Here is a 22,356-nt window from a genome sequence, read left to right as displayed (position 1 = left end):
GCTGAATGCATTATCAATTCTTTGCACTGCCTTTTGGCATATCTACTGCGCTCAGGGTCTTCACAAAATGCCTGGCACCAGTAATTACATTTTGCAGACAAAAAGGAATTCAAATATATCCCTACTTGGATGACTGCCTTATTCAAGCAGAGAGCAAGGACATTCTTTTAAAGCACCTGGAGTTTGTAAAAAGATTACTAATTTGCCTAGGATACACAGTAATCGAAAATAAATCAAAACTAGTGGCCTCTCAAGAGATAATATTCCTGGGTGCAAGCTTAAATACAACTACCCAGATGGCTTATCTTACGCCAGACAAACCAAGGCAACTGACTCATTACTTTCAAATGATGGCAACAAAGACCCAGCTCCCTGCAAGAAAAATTCTGCAGGCCCTGGATTTCATGGCATCTTGCATTCTACTAATTCCATATGCCAAACTGCTTATGAGGAAACTACAATGGTATCTAAAAAGTGTTTGGACTCAGCATTGTCACAGCCTAGAGACAATCATAACCTTGATTCCCTGCCTACAACAGGAGTTTCGATAGTGGTCCCAGGCCTGTCACCACAACAAGGGACAGCCTTTCACCTTACCCACAGCCAGGCAGACAATGACAACGGATGCATCGGATTATGCTTCGGGAGCACATATGGCAGGAAAATGTATTCAGGGCACGTGGCCCAAGGAACAAATGCATCTTCACATCAATTCAAAAGAGATGCTAGCTGTACAGAATGACCTAACGGCCTTCAAGGACCTAATACATCCAGGACAATTATTAATAAAGACTGACAACACCACAGTTATGTGGTACATAAACAAGCAAGGGGGCACACTTTCCTACACCCTATGCAGACGAGCCATGACTTTGTGGAACACAGCACTGACTTACCAGGTACATCTGCAAGCACAATTCCTGCCAGGAACAAAAAATACACTGGCAGAAGAACTAAGCAGAAATCTCATGGATCCTCACGAATGGAAACTAAATCCACAAGTGTTCAACATGATAACAAGGGAATGATCTATTTGCCTCCCCTCACAATTGCCAATTACAAAAATTTTGCACAAGGACTTATCACTCTCAAGCATGGAAAGTGGATGCTCTATCTCTCAACTGGAAAAACCTGACAGTCTATGCCTTCCCTCCGATGCCTCTTCTCACCAAGGTGCTTCTAAAAGTCAGACAAGAGAGGCCAAAAATGATCCTGATTGCACCAGACTGGCCACGCCAGCACTGGTCCCCAATCCTAAAAATTTTGTCCCAAGGCCCGCCTTGGTCTCTACCTCAAATCCATCTTCTGACACAGCAAAACAATCAGATTCTGCACAGTCAACTCAGAACCTTAAACCTAACAGCATGGCAGATTATGCAACCACTCAGACTGCACCTGTCTCTAAAGCTGTTATGGATGTAATTTTAGATGTAATTTTGGAAGCCAGGAGACCCAGCACTAGGAAATTGGAAGAGATTCTGTGCTTGGAACCAGGCACAAGGGCTCGACCCACTGGTCCCTAATATGCCTCAGATTTTACAATACCTGACTGAGATGTTGGACAAAAGCCTATCTTTTTCTTCTATTAAAATCCATGCCTCTGCCATTTCAGCTCATTACAATACGGATCCTCCTATTTTTTCACATCCTCTACTACGACAGTACCTCAGAGGGGAAAAGAATATAAGACCCCCTAGGAGAGCACCAGTACCTACTTGGGACCTCAATTTTATTTTAGAAAAACTAACACTGCCTCCTTTTGAAACAGCCAGCACAACTGATCTAAAATTCTTGTCATGGAAAACTGCTCTGCTCTTGGCAATAACTTCAGTAAGAAGAGTTACAGGCATTGATGGCTGTGGAACCTTTCCTCATTTTTCACCAGGACAGGGTTTCTCTAAGGGCAAACCCAACATTCATGCCAAAAGTGGTCTCCAGTGTGGCCTTAAACCAAACTATTCATTTGCCTACTTTCTACCCAAATCCCCAGAATAAAGAGGAAAGACGTCTGCACTCTTTTGATATACACAGGCAGCTACTATTTTACTTGGACCAAACAAAAGCTTTCAGAAAAGCTGAGCAACTGTTTGTAGCATATGCTGCAGGATCACAAGGAAAACCTATTACAAATCAGACAGTCTCCAAATGGATAGGACACTGCATCCACTTCTGTTATGCACAACATGGCAAATCTCTGCGTAAGGGCATTAGGCCTCATTCTACCAGAGCAGCAGCCACTTCAGCAGCTTTCCTCAGTAGCTGACCAACCAAAGACATATTAGAAGCTGCAACCTGGAGCTCAGTGCACACTTTTACCAAGCACTACCACCTACCTCTCTACTCCAAATCCAGAGCAGGCTTTACCACTGCAGTTCTGCAGGGCTTGTTAGCCTCACCTAATCCAATCTAGACCCAGCCACTCTACCTCAGCTTTGGGATTCTACCCAAGTGTAATGACTGCAACAATGAAACACGATGAACATAGTACAGTTGTGTACCTACCATAAATGTAGATGTTAGAGTGTATTCACTGTTGCAGTCCTGGTTACCCACCCACCATCCCCCTCTTTGCTGGGACTATTCTGTACTTCTCAACTCTATACGGCCTATGTGGTGTATTTGCTTTTAGGAGAAGAAAATGTTTTTATTGATATATGCATGGTTGTTTGGCATATTTTTTAATCTTTACAGCCTTCATATCTGGGTGCACCTGACATCTGGGACAAGAAAAACTGAAGAAAATGGTGTCGGTTGCAACTTTTATACCCCTGGCGCACTGACATCAGGGAAGAGGCGACAGCAACCGATGCCAGATCAAGACTTTGGAACTCGGGCCGACTACGGGTCGCCTGCCAGCAGGATAACCCAAGTGTAATGACTGCAACAGTGAATACACTCTAACATCTACATTTATGGTAGGTACACAACTGTACTTTGTCTGTTCTTCAGTTTGCTTTTAAAAGTTGGTGCCCCACAATTCCATTGTAGTGGGTATGGTTATGTAATTATGTATGCAAATTTTATGTTAATCAGTGTACAGATGTGTACCTTTTTTTGTATGGGCCTTGTCTAGATTTTTGATGTTTCCAGGTTGAGAGGTATGCTGAGAAGCTAATAGTCTATACGTCTGGGCAATAGTTTGGGCTTCATTCATTCTTCTGTGCCACCAGGATGGTGTATACTGTGTTGCATTATGATTTTTTTTTCTTTTCTTGCATCATCTTTTTTTTACATTTTAGTGCCTCCACAGCATCTAGAGCATGACTGTGCCATAACTTTGTGACATGAGTACATATTGGCAAGATATAAAAATATATATGGGAAGTACATAAAAATTTGACGGAACCACAATATTGATAATATCTAGAAGAGGCAAAAGGAGACATTATTTAGTTTGTTTTCAAAAACTTAACCTAGCCATAATTTGAATAAGTAAAGTGCAGAAAACACCTTCAGAGTGTACCTTCTTTCAATGTTGCAGATCTGATCACATAGGAGAACAGTGGATTAATGCTTATAAAAGAATACCTGAATGCCAGAAGCCTGGAATATAATCCAGATCTAGCAATTGCTGATTCCTTATACCTCACTGAGGTCTTACTGGAGGAGGACTCATCCCATTAAGTTTAACTCTCAGATGTTAAATTCTCCAATTTCTGTTTTTCCATAGAAAAGCACTGCCTCTAGGGTTTCTAAATGACCTCTGGCTGTGATTCTATTGTTGTAGACATTTCCATTTTCTTCGCACTTTTGCAACATTGGAGTTGGTATTTGTAAGTTCGGGAGGTGGAGGATGGGGCTTTTCCCCACATAAGGGATTTGTTTTTGGTTTGGTTGACTTTCCGATGAGTGGAATTTGATAGAGTGAGTCCCCTTTGAGTTGGATCTCTGTGAATCATAGTGGAAGCAAAAATTGCAGGGGAAGTAACGAATACCATTTGTTAAGTATATCTTAGGAATCTTCTGTATACTGTCCGCCTCCTACAGAACATGAGGATTTCTTGACTAAACTGATTAAAAAGTGAAATACTGTCATCAAGGGGGTATTTACCCAGACATTGATTGGGTAAATTAGTTAGCATCAGAATATATCAGTATATTAATTGGCTGTGTTCATCAAAATAATTTGAAACAAATCATGTGGAATCCAACTGGAGATGAGATTTCTTAAATATTGTGCTGACAGACCTACAGTGTTTTTGCTCTCTACCCTTAGTTATGCCCTCAGTAGTTAATATAGATTACAATACCATGCTCTTTATCCAAAGATTAAATTCAGCCTTGATCATAGAGAGTCCTTCTTAGACTTTATAAGTAGAATATATTATGCAGTAAAGAATATGTGATATACTTATGAAAACCAGTTTGGATACTGCTGTGTGTGGCAGATCTGCTTACTGTGTTGTAAACAAATTTATTCTTTCTCTTACTGGTCTCTTTACCCACTCTTACATCACGAGTGAGAAGTCAGTATGAATACAAGGCAGACAAAGTATCCTAGCTAGAACGCCGGTTATCACAGGGTACACTGGCTTGCACTTACACACGTACAGTGCTCACACCTCCTGGCACTTGTATGATTACTTCTGCATTCATGAATCCCCACTAGTAAAGTATACAGGTAAATTAAAAAAATGCAGAATCCCATAATTGATAAGGTGTACAACAGAAAAAAGAGGCAACCTTTAAAATAGCAGTACTCTATATAGGCCTTCAGAACAGGTCTGAATTAAAATACAACTGAAAAATATATATATATATACTAATTAGCCTTCAAAACTGAAGTCATATGAGCAAGTCTAGGTTAAATAAATTACAATTAATGTTTTAATTTTTAATTAAAATATTTAAATTTTAATTAATATTAAAATTAGTAAAGTACAAGTTAATGAAAGAGACTTATGTTGTTAATTTATCAGGTTATATACTAGATGAAACCGAAATGTATGTATTACAGAGGGGTTTAAAATTTATTCCCTCAGTTTTACCGATGCCATACGAGTTAAAATGTGATGTGTTTAAGCTCATACGCAAAATGTATGTAAGAGTATTTTTTCAGTATGGAAAATGCGGAAAACAATTTGTCCTACTATGTAACTGATTCTTCAGCCAACAACAGTTATTATTCATGTGAGTCCGATATGGACAATAATGCTTATAGTAAATTGGATACCACTAAAATTCTTTCTAAAAGTACATGTATGCCACCATTTAGAAATGAGTGTATTCATTGTTTTCACACTGCATTTAATTTAGTATTGGAAAAGGAGCTGTTAAATTAAATACCTTAATAAAGAAAAGAAGGTATTTATCTAAAAAGGAATGGTTTAAATTAAAACAGTTGAGTGAAAATAATCAGATTGTGTTTAAACCTTCAGACAAGGGGGGTAAACTAGTGATTATGAAATCTACTGATTATTTTGACCTGTATGAAACATTTAGGTAGTGAAGATATTTATTGTAGGGTAAACAAAGAGGTTTACCTTCAAGCTATAAAAGAGTATGAACAACTGTTAAGTAAAGCAGTACATTTAAATTGCTTTACCAAATCAGATAGAACTGATAGAACTGATACATTTTCTAGTAAAGACAGTACAATGGCTAAGTTCTATTGTGTTCCAAAAATATACAAGAATATGTATCATCCCCCCGAACACCCTATCGTGTCAACTATTGGTTATTTTACCCATAATTTAGGGTGTTTTTTACATGAGTTTCTATTAAAAGAAGTGGCAAAATTACCATCTTACATCAAGGATTCTTTTGACTTTTTAAATATGTTAGAAGGACTACGGTGGGAACCAGATATGTATTTCTTAGTGGTAGATGTTACTAGTTTAACACAAGCATACAACATGAGTTTAGCATGGAAGCATTGGATTATTTCTTGGGAGATAAGCACAGAACACAGTATATTAAGGAATTAGTGCCTTTTTGTTTGGTTAGTAATGTCTTTGAATTTGATGGTAAACTGTACGCAATGTATGCAAATTTGCTTATGGGCCTGGTGGAATTCAGCCATATATACAGAAGTGAATTTTAACGGAATTTTGTAAAAAGATATTTTAGGTTCATAGATGACCTCATATTAATTTGTAAAGGGGGTAAAAATGAAGCACATTAATTTATTAATTATTTGAATGATAATAAGTTTCATATTAAATATGATGGTCTACAAGATCTAGATATAACTGTAGATGGTCTGATGAATTGAAAAATTAAAAGTAAAGTATACAGAAGGTTTGAACAGCCTTAACCATATGCTGCATGCATCTAGCTGCCATCCAGCACATACTTTGAATCGTATACCCTATGGAGAGATTTTGAGAGTAAAAAGATTGTGTAGTGACGCACAGGATTCTGATAGGTAGGCTAAAAAATAAATCGCCATGTTCCTTAATAGGGGATATGATGAGGGAACTGTCTTAGACAGTTATACTAGAATGTATAGAGATGGAGATAGAAACAAGAACAAAAGTCAAGGTAAAAATATAGGAAGACAGAAAAGTTTATTTCAAATCAAACCGTATTTTTCGTGTCAAAGTATACATTATTTTCAGCTAAGTTAGAAGTTGTTAGGAGATTATTGGAACATAATTAGAAGGGAAGTTCCACCCCTCACAGAAGTAAGGTTAAAGTTTTCTTATCAATGGGGTCGCAGTTTAAAAGATTTTTTGGTTCCTGGTTCCTATAGAAGACCAGTGGAAAGTACAACAGTGTTAGTATCTGAACCATGTGGTAAGTGCACAATATGTCAGCACATATTTGAAAAAATAAATTGCAAGATGTTTCAAACAAAAGGATGTTTTACTTGTAAAAGTGTGGGCATCATGTATGCCATTAAATGCCCTTGTGATAAGTTTTTGTATAGAAGAAAGTAAAAGAAGTCTGGGTGAAAAATTAAGGAACAGGTAAGGGATATTAGAAATAAGAGTATAAGCCCAGTAGCAGAGCACTTTAATAGGGAACACAAGGGAGATTTTAGCTGTTTACAAATATCAGTTCCAGAACAAATGAATTCAACATTTTTGAGTGAAGATAGGATTAAATATTTGCTTAGAAAAAAGAATCAATTTTCATATTGAAATACAATACATTACAACCGAGAAGGTTGAATAAAGAATGTCATTGGAAAAGTTTTGTCTGAATGCAAGGGCTTTTTAAATATTTAAGTACCTTTATTTAATGAATGAATTGCATAATAGTAACAGTGGTTAATTTAATTGATTTAGATTTTGATTTTTTTATATAAAAGGTATGTATTTCTCATGTTATTTACTCTGTAAAGGCTGTTTCAGCCGAGGTGCTAAGAGAGATTATTTTGCTGCTACTTGCTGTTACTTTATATTTGAAAGACCGTTTTTCTGCTGCTACTAAGCATATTTGTCATAGAGTAAATGAACTTTTGCTGAAAATTAGAAGGAGGTAACAGTTCCTAGTCTTGGTGGTATTTTCTGTTTGGTTTCAAGTGGTTATAAAAATTGCAGAAACCATTTATGCATTTTCCGAAATATTTCATGTCCAAGTCCAGCCTTTGACCTCTGAGATCAAGCTAAGTGTTGTTTAATTATATCAGAAAATTGAAAGGGAAGATTGTGAATGTAACACTTTCAGTGAACAGTAAAGTGAGTACCTTTCCATTGTGAATGCAGTTGCAGATTTTTTTGACTTGTCACAAAAAGCAGTGACTTGATAAAAGCATGCCATACACATAGGGGAAACGCACCATATATAACTGCATATTTGTTAATTGCTACAGCAAATAAAATGAAAATTCAAGTACCAGGAGATCAAGCAGCATGGCTGGTAGTTTTTTTTCCAAAAACTAGGAAAAGCTAACTAAATTCCTGTCAAGTATATTAAACAAATGCTCCAGTGTGGATATGCTGTTGATGTGTGATAATAGGCTATAGTGGTATTAATTTACAAGAGACTGGCACATCTGAGCCATACAGGTTTAAACTCAGCAACCTGACCAGTATTATAGGTAAGTCATGGAGAAAGTAATAATGGAGCTTGTCCAACATAGCACATTGGGTCCAGTTCTTTTGGCTGTAGAAAACTATAGTTTTGTCAAGGGGAAATCTTGCATTTTGAATCTTGTGACATTTTTTGAAGATGTTACAGCAGTGTTTGAGAAAGCACTTCTAGTGCATGCTGCTTATTTTTGACCTTGTTTAAGCATCTGCTTATACTTTAATAGGGATTAATTGACAGATTTATTAGATGCCAGTCCATATTAAATACAGGTAGAATACCAGCTGGCCACAGGAAGTTGTAATTCAAGGTGGTTGTTACTTGTTTATCCTGATGAGGGTTACATTTGTTAGGGCAAAAGTGTCTGTGGTAGGACCACTGCTTTTTTTCAACTGTTTATTCCTATGTAAAAAGTGAGAACTTGTCACTGACTAACCAATAACAAATATGCCACAAGATCTACAAAAGTGTAGTGTGGTATCTAGTGTAGTAGTGGTGGCCTCACTATTAGTAACATGCTTTGTAGTTTAGCAGGATGAGAGAACTGCTGAAAAGATGCAAGTTATAACTGTTGAATTGTTAAATCATAAAAGGTACTGTTGTTAAAAATCTTGGGATAATGATAAACAGAAGTTTTAATTTTAACCACTGTACATCAGCCAAAGCATTTCTGCAGCCCATTTTATTCCAAAGGTCTTGGCTGGTCACTTCATTGAGATCACTGTGCCGTTTTATATTTCATGATACATCCCATTAGTAAATTCAGACCTGTATGCTATTGCCTCCAAATAAGTCACCCAAAACACCTTAAAAGCCATATGGTTGAACAATATGGACTACTCAGAAGGGCTTTAGGAACTGAAATGTTCTTTTAAGTGACCTGTACCTGGTCTGTAAAGCAGCATCTTATCTGGTTTTGCTTTTAAGTCTAAATGTTGAATACATGTCTCTCTCCAGATCTAGGAACCTAATATTTCAGAACAAGGATACCTACCCCATGTATGTACAGTCTTATGCCTACACACTCAAGTACTTAGACCTGCATTATTTGCATCTATGTACGTATATTCTGTGTAAGAACTTTGTTCTGTCTTGCTGTTTTGTTAATTGTCTAATTTGTTGTCTTATTATTGTTGAGCTTTTCTTCCTGGAAGTCTGCTGAAAATTGTTTTTTTACTGAGTTAGACTTCCCCAGTAATCAAATGTCGAATAAATATAAATATTTGAAAATAAAATAGCAGTCACAGACACATTAAGCATAGCCATCCAAAATTCTGGAATAAAATGCTTTCATTTAAAATCAGACCAAGTTATTCATTTACTCCCTTCAAAGATAATCTTGATATATATTGGGGAAGTAGAAATATCAGTGTGACATTACAATATTCAAGCTTTTTGAAGGCCAGTTGTAAACTTGGCAGTGAACTTGTGTACCTATCAAATGGCTAGCAGCGGTTATTTGGTCCAACACTACGTAATATCACAAGATTTTACTGCAACAGTGTACCTTCTTGTTTGTTAAATTAAGCAGACCTGCTTTTGTCTGAGCTGTACAGTTTTGTAAAACACTTATCTACTTTTCATTGAGTTATGCAGTTTGCTGTGAATTCACACTTGGCAACTCACTTTGGTTACTTAGGATTAATTTAAAAGTTGTAACTGGCCTATCATATAGCCTTACAACTGAGTTTCCCCTACAGTAAGGTCACAGATATCCTCTATAAACTCCTGTAAGGTAACATAAATCTTTATAAGCTCCTGACAGCCATTCAGAGTAAACATTCCGGGGCAGATTCCTCCATGGTGCCTTTAATTTAACATATGTCCCAGAACTCACACTGCTTTATTGTCTGTTTGAGGTATATTAACAAGAGGTACATTAACAATCTGACTCTTTTGTTGTAAGTGCTTCCTTTCAGACCAGCTTCTGGAAAAGCTAGCAGACCTCTCTGAACCTCCTCTCTTAACCTTAAGTAAAGGAATTCTTAGGAAAAACTCTTACCATGACTTGAGCAGTACGTTTTCTGCATATCTTGCTGTAGTTTTGACTGTACTGGTGCTGTGGTTAGACTAGCAAGCTCAGGTAAGGGTCTTCCTAAATGGCATGGCTTAAGCTGTCTTTTAAGAATGAATGCAAGTCAGCATTGTCGTTCTGGATTCACCATTCCAGGTTGAATTCCTGTTTAACAAGCCTCCATGGATGTAGTTGAACACTTCCAAAGGGGAGTGCAAACAGGTTTGACTCCCATGGAATGTTTCGACACTTCCAAATTCCTCCTTTTCTAAGCCAAAGCAGTTTTCCAAGCAGAATCCCCACCACCAGCACCACTGCTGATGGATGATTAGGACCTTCAAGCATAAGAAATGTATTATCTCCACTGACTCTTCCCAGAAGCTGTGTTAGAAGGATAACTCCTTCAGTGCAGCAGTTTCAGTCTGGATTAACTCAAAGGACTACCTGTTGGAGGCCACTTCTTTAGGTTCTGCAACTGGGTGAATCATAGCAGTGGATAGTTTCTAGATACAGTCTTGGATGACAGTGTCTTACAATTATCTGGTTCATCCCCAGAAAGAGAAGGTAAGGACCATGCATTGTTCTCAGAGATCCTGCAACAGGCCCAGGCTGTACTTTGCAAAGAAGCAATACTGCCTTTTTTCATCAGTAAAAGACCAAAGGGATCCATGCCACCTTTACCTGTTCCAGAGGTGGTGGAGAGGTCTCCACTATCCTGAATGCCACAGACTTTATTAAGGACATCTGGTTGTTTATTTAAAAGAGTGACTGTAGGGTGTGGCATGCTTCTGCAGCATGAAAGTGTTTTGATGATGCCACTAAACATGATGGACTTCTTTTGACACTTCACCATTTCAGGTCTGGACAGGCTGTTCCTTTGTAGCCCCCCCCTCTTTTCAGGCTTTGTTCTCAGTAGAAATATTGTCTTTGCATCCAGAGTATTTATCAGGTGCTAGTCATGGTGAAAAAGACTTTGTTGGAGAAAGAACAACTGTTTTCTCTTACCTGGATGACTGTCTATTTTAGCCCTATTAAAGGATTACAGAACTTCTCCATAGTGGCTTGTGTATTTTCTTGGTTGAATGCCTTAATGCTATCCATAAATTGGGAGACTTCCTTACTTGTCCTGTCTTACAAGATTGCCCTTTTTTCAAAGCAGAGTTGATAATTCTTCACTGTAAGTAATTCTTGTCCATTGAAAGGGCCAAGAAGTCAACTTTTGGCCACCTAAATAAGGATAGAACAAAGGGTTAATTAAGTTAAGACTTTCTTCCTGTGCCTTATTTTGGCCATGGTCTTTGCAATTGCAGTTGTGTAATTGAGGAATCAGGTTTGGAATTGAGGTGTGAGTAAGTACAAGTATGTCTCACCCTAATGGACATTTTGTTGTTCTCAAACACCTGTCTGCAGCCTCTAGAGTGGTGTATGATTCTCACAAAGCTCACTGATCCTGCTTGCTTCCTGTAGCAGAATCTACTGCAAGTCCCCTTGAGCTCTACATGAACTGGCCTGAGCTATGGACAATATTCCTGCCTCTTGAACATCTGAAGAAGAAATGAGACCAGTTCTTTGTGCCCATTTCCAATTACAGGCAGATTTTTTAAAGATTCGATGTACTGTGGCATTTCATTGGTATTTTTGTTAATGTTACACATGTACAGGAAACTTGTTATATTTTTATATGCAAGCATCTGTCATTTTTCTTTTTTTACATTCCTAAGTGAGTGCAGATTTACACGGCATATCTGAATGCAAAGCCATAGTCATTATTGCAGGTGCATTTGTAATATTTCCTTAAGTGAAGCTATATTTTTCTGAATACTGAAAAAGATATTTTCATTCTGTACTTTTAGTTGTAAGGCATTCATGAGGTAGGGGCTGTTTTTGGAAGTGCTGTTTTTTTTGGAGGTCATTAATTTGTGAGAGGAATTTATTGATATGGAGGCTCTAGTTGTTACTGGGAGCCAGTTAGAAGTAGAAGTAAGACAGTAGTGTTTTCTGGGATGTGACACTATTATAAATGGGTCTGTATCACTTCATCAAAGTTTACTTACCTCAAACGAATGGCTATTCATCAAACCAACGTCATCAAACGTACTTTCAACGAAATTTCACATCAGTGAATGTTTTTCTCATGCTAAGAAGTCAGTTGGCCAGCATGACTGCCTACACACATGCCACAGTACATCAAACGACCAAAGTGGGGGGCTACTTCCAATCTGAGGGGCTGCACCCCCACCCCACCCTTATGTATACCAACTCTGAGATCGCTCTACAGTGGTGAAAAGGGCACATTTTTGTATGTTGGCCAAGTGACTTTCTTCCCTGGGAAAAACATTCACTGATGTGAATGTTCGATGAAGGGCCATTCGATGATGTTGGTTCAATGAATAGCCGTTCGAGGTAAACTTGGTGAAGTGATATAGATCCTGATAAACAGACATGCTTTACTTGTGGTTGAATGCACATATTTTGTGTTATGTGAGATGTTTAGTGTTAGTATAGGTAGGGAGAATTCTAATGAGGTGATAAACATACTGATTTTAGTAGCTGTTCTTGTCTTAATAGTTATTATGCTAGTGAGTTTGTATGACTTTATTTAGCTTTTGAAGGACTTTACTCATTTCTTCCTTTGTATGTGGAATGAGTGTTAGTTTTGTCTAGTCTTAATCTTATGTGCTTCTGTTGAGTGATTTGAGATGCTGGGGTTCCATGTAAGTTTTTTAACTTAATTGTGTGGGTGTTGGCCAGTTTTTGTGCTCATCTCTCTTACTGTTAAATCACTTTTCCTCTTAAAAGCCATGAAAGGACTTGCTTAACCCAGGACATTCCGCACCATTTTCTTTACAGAGACAGAATCCAGGGGAGAGCCCTTCATACTGAAGAAACAGAAAATTTACCCAAGAGCTGCCCCTTGTGCAACTAATGGGCAGAGGCAGCTCCTAAATGCTTTATCCATTGTGTGGGTCCCCTCACATTATCTGTTGTATGATCCCAGTTAATTATTCTCATAAGAGGCAATATATAATTATCGACCATGGGATGGGGTAGGGCCAGTCTGTAATCAAATGGAATAGATTATTTCAAGCACAAAAAGGGAATTTGGATAGGCTTTAAATGGAGTGCAAGGGGCTAGCCTAATACTTAACTAGGAACCTATACATTGGGCAGAGTCTGCTAGCTCAGGCTTTACCTGAAGAAGCTGCTTGGGTTTAAAGTGATTTTTCGACATTTGTATGGGCTTCACTGCGTTTTGTGGATTATGTGCTGTGATACTTTTCTTCTCTTGTCATCCCCTTTCTGTTTGGACCACTTCTTAATGAAAAGCTTTGTAAACCTCTTTATTAAACTACTGCACAAATAAATTGTGTTTTCCTACATGATGTTATCCCAGGGCTAATGTTAAGAGGCATCCATATATTTTAATAGATGGTCACCCGTGCTTGTGCAGTGTTTTGTCTCTTCACTTACATATGGACTTCTCCCCATATTGTTCCCTTTGCACATCACTGGGATAAATATTAAGAGAGGATTTTATGATGTCAGCAGGGAAGAAATGTATTTTTACAAATAAAATTAAAAATTAACAGGGACAAAGAAAAAGTAAATGAATGGTGAGTAAGTGTCAGGGCTCTTCAGCCACTGTACGCTGTGATTCAGAAATTAAAAAAGTATCAGAAAATCATTTTAAGATGACAGAACAGTTGACATTCATCATAATATTCTTTGTGACTGAAAGAAGAACTGACTGTGGGACCAGTAGTTTGTTCTATGGTCAAGCCAAAATGGCATAAGCCAATAAGATATAAAATTATTTAAAAGTAACTTTTCCCATTTAAAACACAGTAAAATACACCTTACCTGTCCCAAAAAGTAATTTTAACACAGTTTCTCTAGCGGTAAAAAAACAGCAGTTTTAGAATGTTTAAAACAACTTTGAAACTGTCAAACAAAAGCGAGCTTCCATTTAAAAGTACAGTAAAGTCTTGTGACAGTCAACAAAAACATATGTTCCTAACAAAAAAAAAAAATATGTGAAAGGTTTTCCCGCAAAAGGAACGTGTGTCAAACAAGATGATTTTCGAAATCCCACAGAGGAGTGCTCTTTTCTGCTGTATGAGGGCTCTGAAGGGCTTGGCGCCTGAACCTGTCTTTTAGTCGGCTCATCTCAAGCTGTCTTAACGGTTTGGGTGTGTGGAAGGTGCCATGAAGCTTTGGAAGCTTGTCATCTCTTATATCTTTAACAGGATATTACCCATATAGCTTAGGCTAACTGCATCAGTGATCATTCAAACATCTATTGTTATAGTAAGTTTAATTATACAACGGTTATTGTTGTCTTTCTTACTCCAAGTGTGTCTTTGTTAGTGGGGTGGGATAGGGATGGGCTTGTGGTGGTGTAGCAAGTAGATTAACTAAGTGCATTGTCTTTTTGCCATCTGGTGGACAGCAACCCATCAGAAAATGTTGCTATTAAAGGCCATTTGATCAGAGGATTGGCTGCTTGCATTACTACAAATATATTTCTTTTGTCAGCATTTGTGCTGTGGCTTTTTGGTCATTTCTTTAAATCTTCACCCTGCATTATTGCTTGAGTTGTGATTCCAAATGTTTGACCTCCTTTGGCATCACAGTATTTCAGAATTTTCCTTCAAGTTCTGCCCTTTTGCCTTACTGGTGGCTTAGTTTTCTTTTCTACTGCTTTGGAGTCTTTTTCAGTAGTTGTTCGCTACTGAAAGACTTCAGAGTCAGATACAGTCCATACCTACTCACCATGTCAGTTGATTTGTGAGGAGGCTTTTTAACAGTGGATGTTTATTAACCTCCAACCCTTCCCATGTGTCTGGACATCCTGTCAATTTAACATTTCTAGACGGAGTTTCCTTTAAGATGGCAAGTGTGAAATGTTATATTTTTTCCATTTGTTTTTCTGGTTATCCTTGCTCAGTGCAAGGTACTCAAACTAGAGAATACAAGGGCTGAGCCCAGTATCCTGCTTTGGTGCAGGACTTCACGATTTGTACAGTTTGAGAGCATGTACAACTGTATAAAGTGAGCTAGAGGACATTCTGAGTTATACTGAGCTGCAGGTATTGTAAGGGAAAATTCCAGCAATTATCAGACTGTGGTGGTGGTGCTGCGGTAGCGTTGTCGCCTCACAGTTAGACGTTGCCCATTCGATTCTCAGTTAGAGCGTCTTCTGTGTGGCGACATGCGTGAATGGGCGTTCCTTTGTTGAAGGTTGTGCGTTAGGCCCGACAAGCCAGCACGTAAAACACTATTGCCAATCATTAGCGGACCAGAGTTCCGCTGTGGCGACCCCTAACCGGGAAAAGCCGAAAGACACAAACAAACAATCATTGCAGAAAACCATGTAGCAGTACAACTGATTTGATGAGGAAATATGATATCATCATCATCAACCCCCATTTTCCCATGTTCTACATAGTTTTGGAGTGTTGCATCAACCATTGTGAAGTCTCTTGATTCAGTGCCATTCTTCTGTCCTTTTTGACACTCATGCCTGACTGTCACATCTTCTCTCATGTAGTCCCTCAGTCTCTTTGTTGGTTATCTTCATTTCCTGTTGCTTTCTTCCTATCTTCCAAATCTCCTTCACCTGATCATCATCTAATTTCATCCACACGTGCCCTAACTACCATAATCCATTCTCTTTGACCTTCTCTGTCTTATGAATTAGTTTAGCTTCTGCTCTGATGTAATTTTGTCTCTCACAATGTGCATACTACCATATTTCTCAGGCACTTAATCTTTCTGAACTGCTCTGCCATCACTATACGGGTTTCTATACCGTACAGAAGTACTAGTTGTTCCACTGTTTTATGTACCTTACTTTTCAGTTTCTTAGACATTTGTCGCACACTATCCCTGACACATTGTGCCAGTTGGCTTCTCCTCCAATTCTAGCTTTGACTTCCTATTTCAGATTTCCCTTCTTCTCGCCTACCCTTCCCACATACTTGAAGCTGTGAACTTGTTCCACTGTTTTCCCTGCTATCTCAGTTTGTAGCTTCTGCTAACTTCACCCAGTTTCACTCCATGTGCCTTCAATTTTTCAATTAATTTCCCTTTTATTAGTTGAAGTTCTTGTTGAGAGTCTGCTTGTGATGCCACATTATCTATATACGGCAGCTTTGTTGTTCTGTCCCATCCAATTTATTTTTTAATGTTGTCCATTACCAGTTTGAACAGCAGTGGGCTCCGAGATGAACCCTGATGCACCCCCTCACCCACTGGGAACCCCTTTTTGAGTCTGAGCACTGTTCGTACTTGAGTCATTAGGTCCTTGTATATAACCTGCACTAATTCTACCAATATTTCTTTGACTTTGAACCACTCCAGCTCTGTCCAAATCAGCTTTCATGGGACCTTGTCATATGCTTTCTAAAAGCCTAGGCATGCCCAGATGGACTGTTTCCTCATCTCTAGCGTCTTCCCAATTATCTGTCTCACTGTGAACATTGGGTCAGTTGTGCTGCATCCTGATCTGAAGCCAAACTGCTCATCTCCCATCTTACTTTCTACTGCTCTGCGTATTCATTTATCTGTCACCCCCTCCAGCACTGAGGTTGATGATAACTCTGTTCCTCCCAACTGTGAATGGCCCCCTTTGTTGTTGTACATGGGCACCAGAATGCTAATCATGTGGGATATGCTTTTCTCTCCATACTGCTACAAGTATTATCAGGAGCCATTTCTTCCATAACTAATCCAGCATCTTGAACATATTTTTCATGGCCCCATCTGAGCATGATACTTTCCCTGACTTAATTTTCCATGGTCCTGCTCTTGCATCTTCAAGAGCTCTTCTTCATTTTTTGTCTTAAGCTGTGTATGGAGCAGTACAGCTTCTGTGGGGTTTTCTTCATTTTGAAGCTGCTGGAATTACTCCTTCCATCTGCCTTTGTTGTCCTGTGGACTGCTGAGCAGCTTGTTTCTGGCATCCCTTACGGATGCTGTCTGATGACCATCTTCTTTATCTTACTGTGTTTGCCTTGCAACATTTTAGAGACCTTCTTTGTGCCATCTGCTGAGTCACTTTCCGGTAGCTGGTAGATATCTGTTAAATGTGTCTGTCTGTAAATATATCACAGATGAGATTTGGCTAGATTGTGATGCTTGACTTTTTGGGGTGGTTCAGCCATTACATTCCACATTTCTAAGCTGTTGTGACTTGGAGGTTATACTCTTTTTTTATAAAAGGGTACATGAAGCAGAAACCCCTAAACGGGTCGTCTTTGGTGTTTGCTTCCACTGAAATTGGCTGTCAAAATATGCCTTTGAAAGCATCTGCAGTCATTTTTTACTGGTTCAGCTTCACAATAAGAGTCTAATTCTATGTATGGTGCACATACTGAAGTTGTAAAAGCCTATAACTGGATAGCTAGTAACATAACAAACAAGCATCACTCTGCAAGCATTATTTTTTTGCTTTTTTGATACATTTTTAAAGTTTGTTTATAGGTTTGAAGGTGAGAGAGTTGGCATACTTGAGTTTGACAAGAGTATTATCTCTTAAAACTTAACATGTACACCATGATATATGTTGTACATCACTATCGTCACCTCACTGTAGTTCTTCCTATAGCAGGTAATTGTTGTAAAAAGCATTATTGTCAATTAAGGAAGAGTGGTATGTTTTGAAGGGCTTTGTCTAACAGTTTTAAAAACTTTAGGAACCAACTCAGACAGTGCATCATTTCTGTGAATGCTATATTTTAAAATTATAGTGAGTCAAGAGTTCTCGCGGTGGTAGTGCTGCGGTAGTGTTGTCGCCTCACAGTAAGACGCTGTCCAGTTCGATTCCCAGCTAGAGCATCTTCTGCGTGGAGACATGCGTGAATGGGCGTACCTTCGTTGAAGGTTGTGCGTCAGGGCTGGTAACTCGGCACGTAAAAATCAACTAACAATCATTAGCGGACCGGAATTCCGCTGTGGCGACCCCTAACCGGGAAAAGCTGAAAGACACAAACAAACAAACGAGTGAGTCAAGAGTTGTAGATTTTTTGACTGCAGTTTTCTTGTGATTTACTGCGTCAGAATCGGAGTGCATTTGAAGGTTGAAATGTTGAAAGCTGGAACATAATGAAACATTTTGATAAAACTTCAAAATGTGAAAAAAAGCACTGCAGCATGACTTTAGTTAATTAATTGGGTTGATTCTTTCTTACTATTAAATCCTTAGTCTTCAGAGTTTGTTCTTACAACTGTTTTTAAATTCTGCAGCTAAGTCCAAAAGAGAATGCTTAAAACTAATTTTTGTTTTTGTCCTTTGTAGGCCTAACATTGTTTACGTGGCCAGTAACCATTTTGTTTGGCGCTTAGTTCCTGTATCAATCTCAACACAGATCAAGCAGCTTCTTCATGATAAACAGTTTGAGCTTGCTTTGCAACTGGCGGTATGTTATAATTTCATCCTTTAAAGCAAAATCTTACCAGGCTAGCCCACCCACCATTTTGACAGAAAGTGTTTCTTCCCTCCATGTTGTCATTCTATGGTATGAGTTTAGTTTTCAGGTTTTTGTCCAGCAGGTGGTTGGGGATGCAACATGAATTTGCTTAATTTTGTGGATTGCTGTCATTGTCCACAGATGGGAGATATGTCCTTGTCATCATGTGGTGGCTTAGTGTTATGGCAGAAAGAGTTAATGTAAGTAGAGTGGTGTATGTTTGCCACCCATTATATTCTAGTACCTGTAGTCAAGCAGAAGTTAGGAAACAAGTGAGAAGAATAGCCAGTCCAGTGGCAAAGAGCATTGAATCCTCGACTATGGCACAGGTAACCAAAGTTCAGTTAATGGCTTGGATACCTATCTGTGCTGATAGTGAGGATAGGCATGCTTACCCACCAGGATAAGCTTGCCCATCCTCCCTGTCCGTCTTTGCCAATGGGGAGAATGGGCATGTTTATCCTGCTGAGGTGTAATAACTAAGCCATTGGGGGTGATCATTCCTCAAGCCCTGCTGGAAGCCAAGGCTGGAAACAGTCACCAGGTTGTTGGAGAGGTCAGGATTGCTGTGGAGCTATGAATGCCGTAAGGACTTGGGAAGTTTACATTCTCATAAACCAGACCTTGTTACCTTCCATTTCTACAGATGTGGCAGCATGACAGCATCAGGAAATGGAGTTTTGAAACATCAGGTGATAGTGGAGCCTGAAATTAATGACAGCAGTCGAGCAAAAATGTAATAAAAAAGGGAGAATAATAAGATGAATGCAGGTAGTGGTGTTCAGCACAGCCTTCTGTCTGACCTCTCACTGCACATCATCTTTCAGTAAAAGGGAATTGTGAGTGTAGAAAAATCTCTCCTTGTAGTCATGTTTTGTGCACTGAGGAGTATTTACTACACAAGTGTATTTTGCTGATGACCTGTTTTTTGCATCTTGCAGAACGAATAACCATTGTAGCAAAAATGAAAGTTAACTCATTTAATCCAGAACAGCAGGAGGCTTACATCTCTCGCTTCAGAGAACTTTAAGTCAGGAAACCACTTGCTTTCTGAATGTTTTTTCCAAAACCTTCTATTGAAAACGCACTACATTAGATTTATAATATTTGATAAATGGTGATTCACAAAACATGTAAAATGTGATATCTCTTTGGTGTACAGTGGGGTATACATTGGTGATAGTAACTGTAGATGCTGATTTATACTCCATAGTTATGTATGGGCCTGATGATTTAGCTTGAGGCCAAGGTTCCTAACATAACTACAGAAAGCCTTGTGATTATCCTTAGTGTCGTAATGCTCCCAGTCTATGTTTGGGTAGTTGAAGTCACCCAATATAATACAGGCATTAAAGAAATACTGCATTTTATTTGCCAAAATACTAGTGTTGTAGAAAAAGGGTTGTACCTCTGTAAGTATGCAACATAGCTCCAAGATACGAGTGAGCCTGTTCAGTAGCTTTCCAGTGACGCATGACAATAGGGAATAGCATATTGTTGTTTTGTGATATTGCCAACTCTCTGCAAAGTCTGCATATAATAATTTCACAATTATTTCTAAACAACAGTAGTCCACAAAACCATTTATATTAGATGGCAAGTATTAGTGGCAACATTGTGAGTCTTAATGTTTTATATACGCTGGTGCAATTTTTTCACCTGTAGGTCACAGTTATTATGAAATTAATGAAGTTATGAAAATACAGGTGATGGTTGTAACTGCTTCACTAAAAAGAGCATTTGTATTTCAGAATGTCTTCACTAGCCAGTCATGTTTTAATGTCATTTTTTACTAACAAACACTACTTGAATACACTACCCCCCCCCCCCAACATGGTAGTTTAACACTTTTATTTTTGCATTATTAGTGTAAACTTGGAATTATGTCTTATTTTTTCATAACTTTTTGCAAACACTTCTTAATAACTCCAGCTCTGGATGTCCTGTGATGAGGTTTTCACTGTCACACTTATTAAATCATAACAGCTGGTAGATGCTTTGTTTTTATATCTTCACATTTTTCACAACTTCAGAAATTAGACTTTCCAAACAGTGATGGGTATTCTCGTTTCTGGAGTACAGGGAAGTCTCCTGTCAAGGCAAGCATACTCTTACAGGATGCACAGGATTTCTGTGTCCTGACAACTATACTTTTGTAGGAAGTAATGAGTTAGTGGGGCCATTTGCATGGCATCAGGCCTTGTTTGCAGCCCAGAAGACATGGGAATGAGTAACACTCTGGGTGCTGTGCTGGAGATGGTGGATAAGAATAAGTGGCCAGGCGGGCTCACACATCCTAGGAGGAAAGAAATTGCCCATTTCACACTAAAAACAAACCTCTATTGATGGAATAGGCACCGGCTCACAACACTTTTTGAGTGGCGATGTGGGGTTGGTGCTGCCAGACCATTCTTGGTATTGTTTGTGAGGTATGTAGTGGAGCATGCACATATCGGGGAGAAAGTGTTTTAGACTCTGACAGTGATGTGAGCACCCATGTCAGCTGATAGTGATTGGGGTAGAGATTTATAAGAAAGTACTTCCCCTCACCAGTCAGTTTAGTGGAAAAGCAAGTTTCTGACGATAAAGATGCTGCTGGGTATTCCTCTGGCCTGGGGTCAGTTACTGTCCATTCTTAAACTGAGAGAGCTGTGGTCTGGGTTGCAAGCTGAGACCTTCAGGCCACTAAGACAAGGGTGTCCTGAGCAGCTCAGAATCTTTGCTTAATAGTTGACAGGCATGAGAAACAAAACACATATTAAATTAACAAAAAAATGCAGTTCTCAATATACTTGCTGGACTACTGTGCCACTAGATGGTGCTTTCTCTTAGAGGAGAGGTTTGCTCAGTACCATGCAAACCTGTTTCTTGAGGTATGATTATTCCTTCCACACCATTTATTGCTGATATGTTGGTCTTGCATCTGTACTCAAGAGTGAAAAAGTATGCACAATCCTAGTAGGATTCAGTGATTAAGAGTTCAGTAAAGCACACATTTCAACCAAGAGAAATTACCGTTATTTGTATGTAGTGATTCTGGCAGCATGCTTAGATGATATTCCTGCAGGGGGCTAAACTAAAACTGGCATAAATAGTCTTTTTATGGATCCCTGTTGCAGTGCTCTTCCTTATGTGTGAGAATTATCTGCTGGCTAATATCTGCCAGGCTGGCCCAATCCACAGAGCTGTGTGGATCCGTAGGTACAAGTTATTTCCTGTCTGAAATGGGAAAACATGCTTGTATCCTTAGATAAGCCAGCCATTCAGCCTGGCCCTGCAGTGTATTCAGTTCTTTTTTGAAGCTGGAATATGTTCATCTCAGCAGAAAAAACTTTTCTTCTGTGATTCCAAAAAGATAAGTGCCCCATTAAGGAAAAAAATCATTGCTCATTTCTTCTGTTATAGATATTAATGGCTTAATTGTATTTTTCGTGGTGAAAACTAGTATGCTTTGTACAGACTTAAAGAGCCTTTGCTGTTGAGAGCACCAGATCCCATACAGGGGCTACCATTGAAAATACTTTGTATGGGAAAGTCCCACCTTGCAGTCGACTTGTAATTTGCATTTGTTTTGCTTTTAATACCTGTAAATATAGATAAGACTAACCTTCATGTGTGGTTGGCTCAAAATAAATTAGAGGTCATTATGCAGACTGCTGAGCGACCTGCTTCATGTATGGACACATTACTTCTTAAAAAAGAACATAAAGGACCAGGGCCAAAAAAAGGCTGAGGGAAAGAGGACTCTCATAAAGAACACTAAAGACAGGAAGGCTGCTACAGTAGTAAAAACTTGCCCAAGTGTACTGGTTCCAGTAAGGTGTCTTCTCAGCCCCTGTCTTGGCATCTTTCTTTTCTACAAGATCCTGTACAGATCCTGTAAAGAAGGAGATG

General features: G+C 38.7%; 1 protein-coding gene across 5 annotated transcripts in view; it reads left to right on the top strand.

Moving 5' to 3' along the window:
- Positions 1–22,356, top strand: part of VPS39 (VPS39 subunit of HOPS complex) — a 1,019,836-nt gene that overhangs the window by 701,415 nt on the left and 296,065 nt on the right. For all 5 annotated transcript variants that reach the window (XM_044074020.1, XM_044074018.1, XM_044074019.1 and 2 more), the window contains exon 10: positions 18,291–18,411. In XM_044074020.1, the coding sequence (XP_043929955.1) occupies positions 18,291–18,411 (121 nt within the window). The remainder of the gene's footprint in view (positions 1–18,290; positions 18,412–22,356) is intronic.

The sequence above is a fragment of the Protopterus annectens genome, chromosome 6.part0, assembly GCF_019279795.1.
Source record: "Protopterus annectens isolate FY-2018-M chromosome 6.part0, PAN1.0, whole genome shotgun sequence".
Classification (NCBI taxonomy): Eukaryota; Metazoa; Chordata; order Ceratodontiformes; family Protopteridae; genus Protopterus; species Protopterus annectens.
Note: the sequence above shows the minus strand (reverse complement) of the source record. Positions and strands in the feature narration are given on the sequence as shown.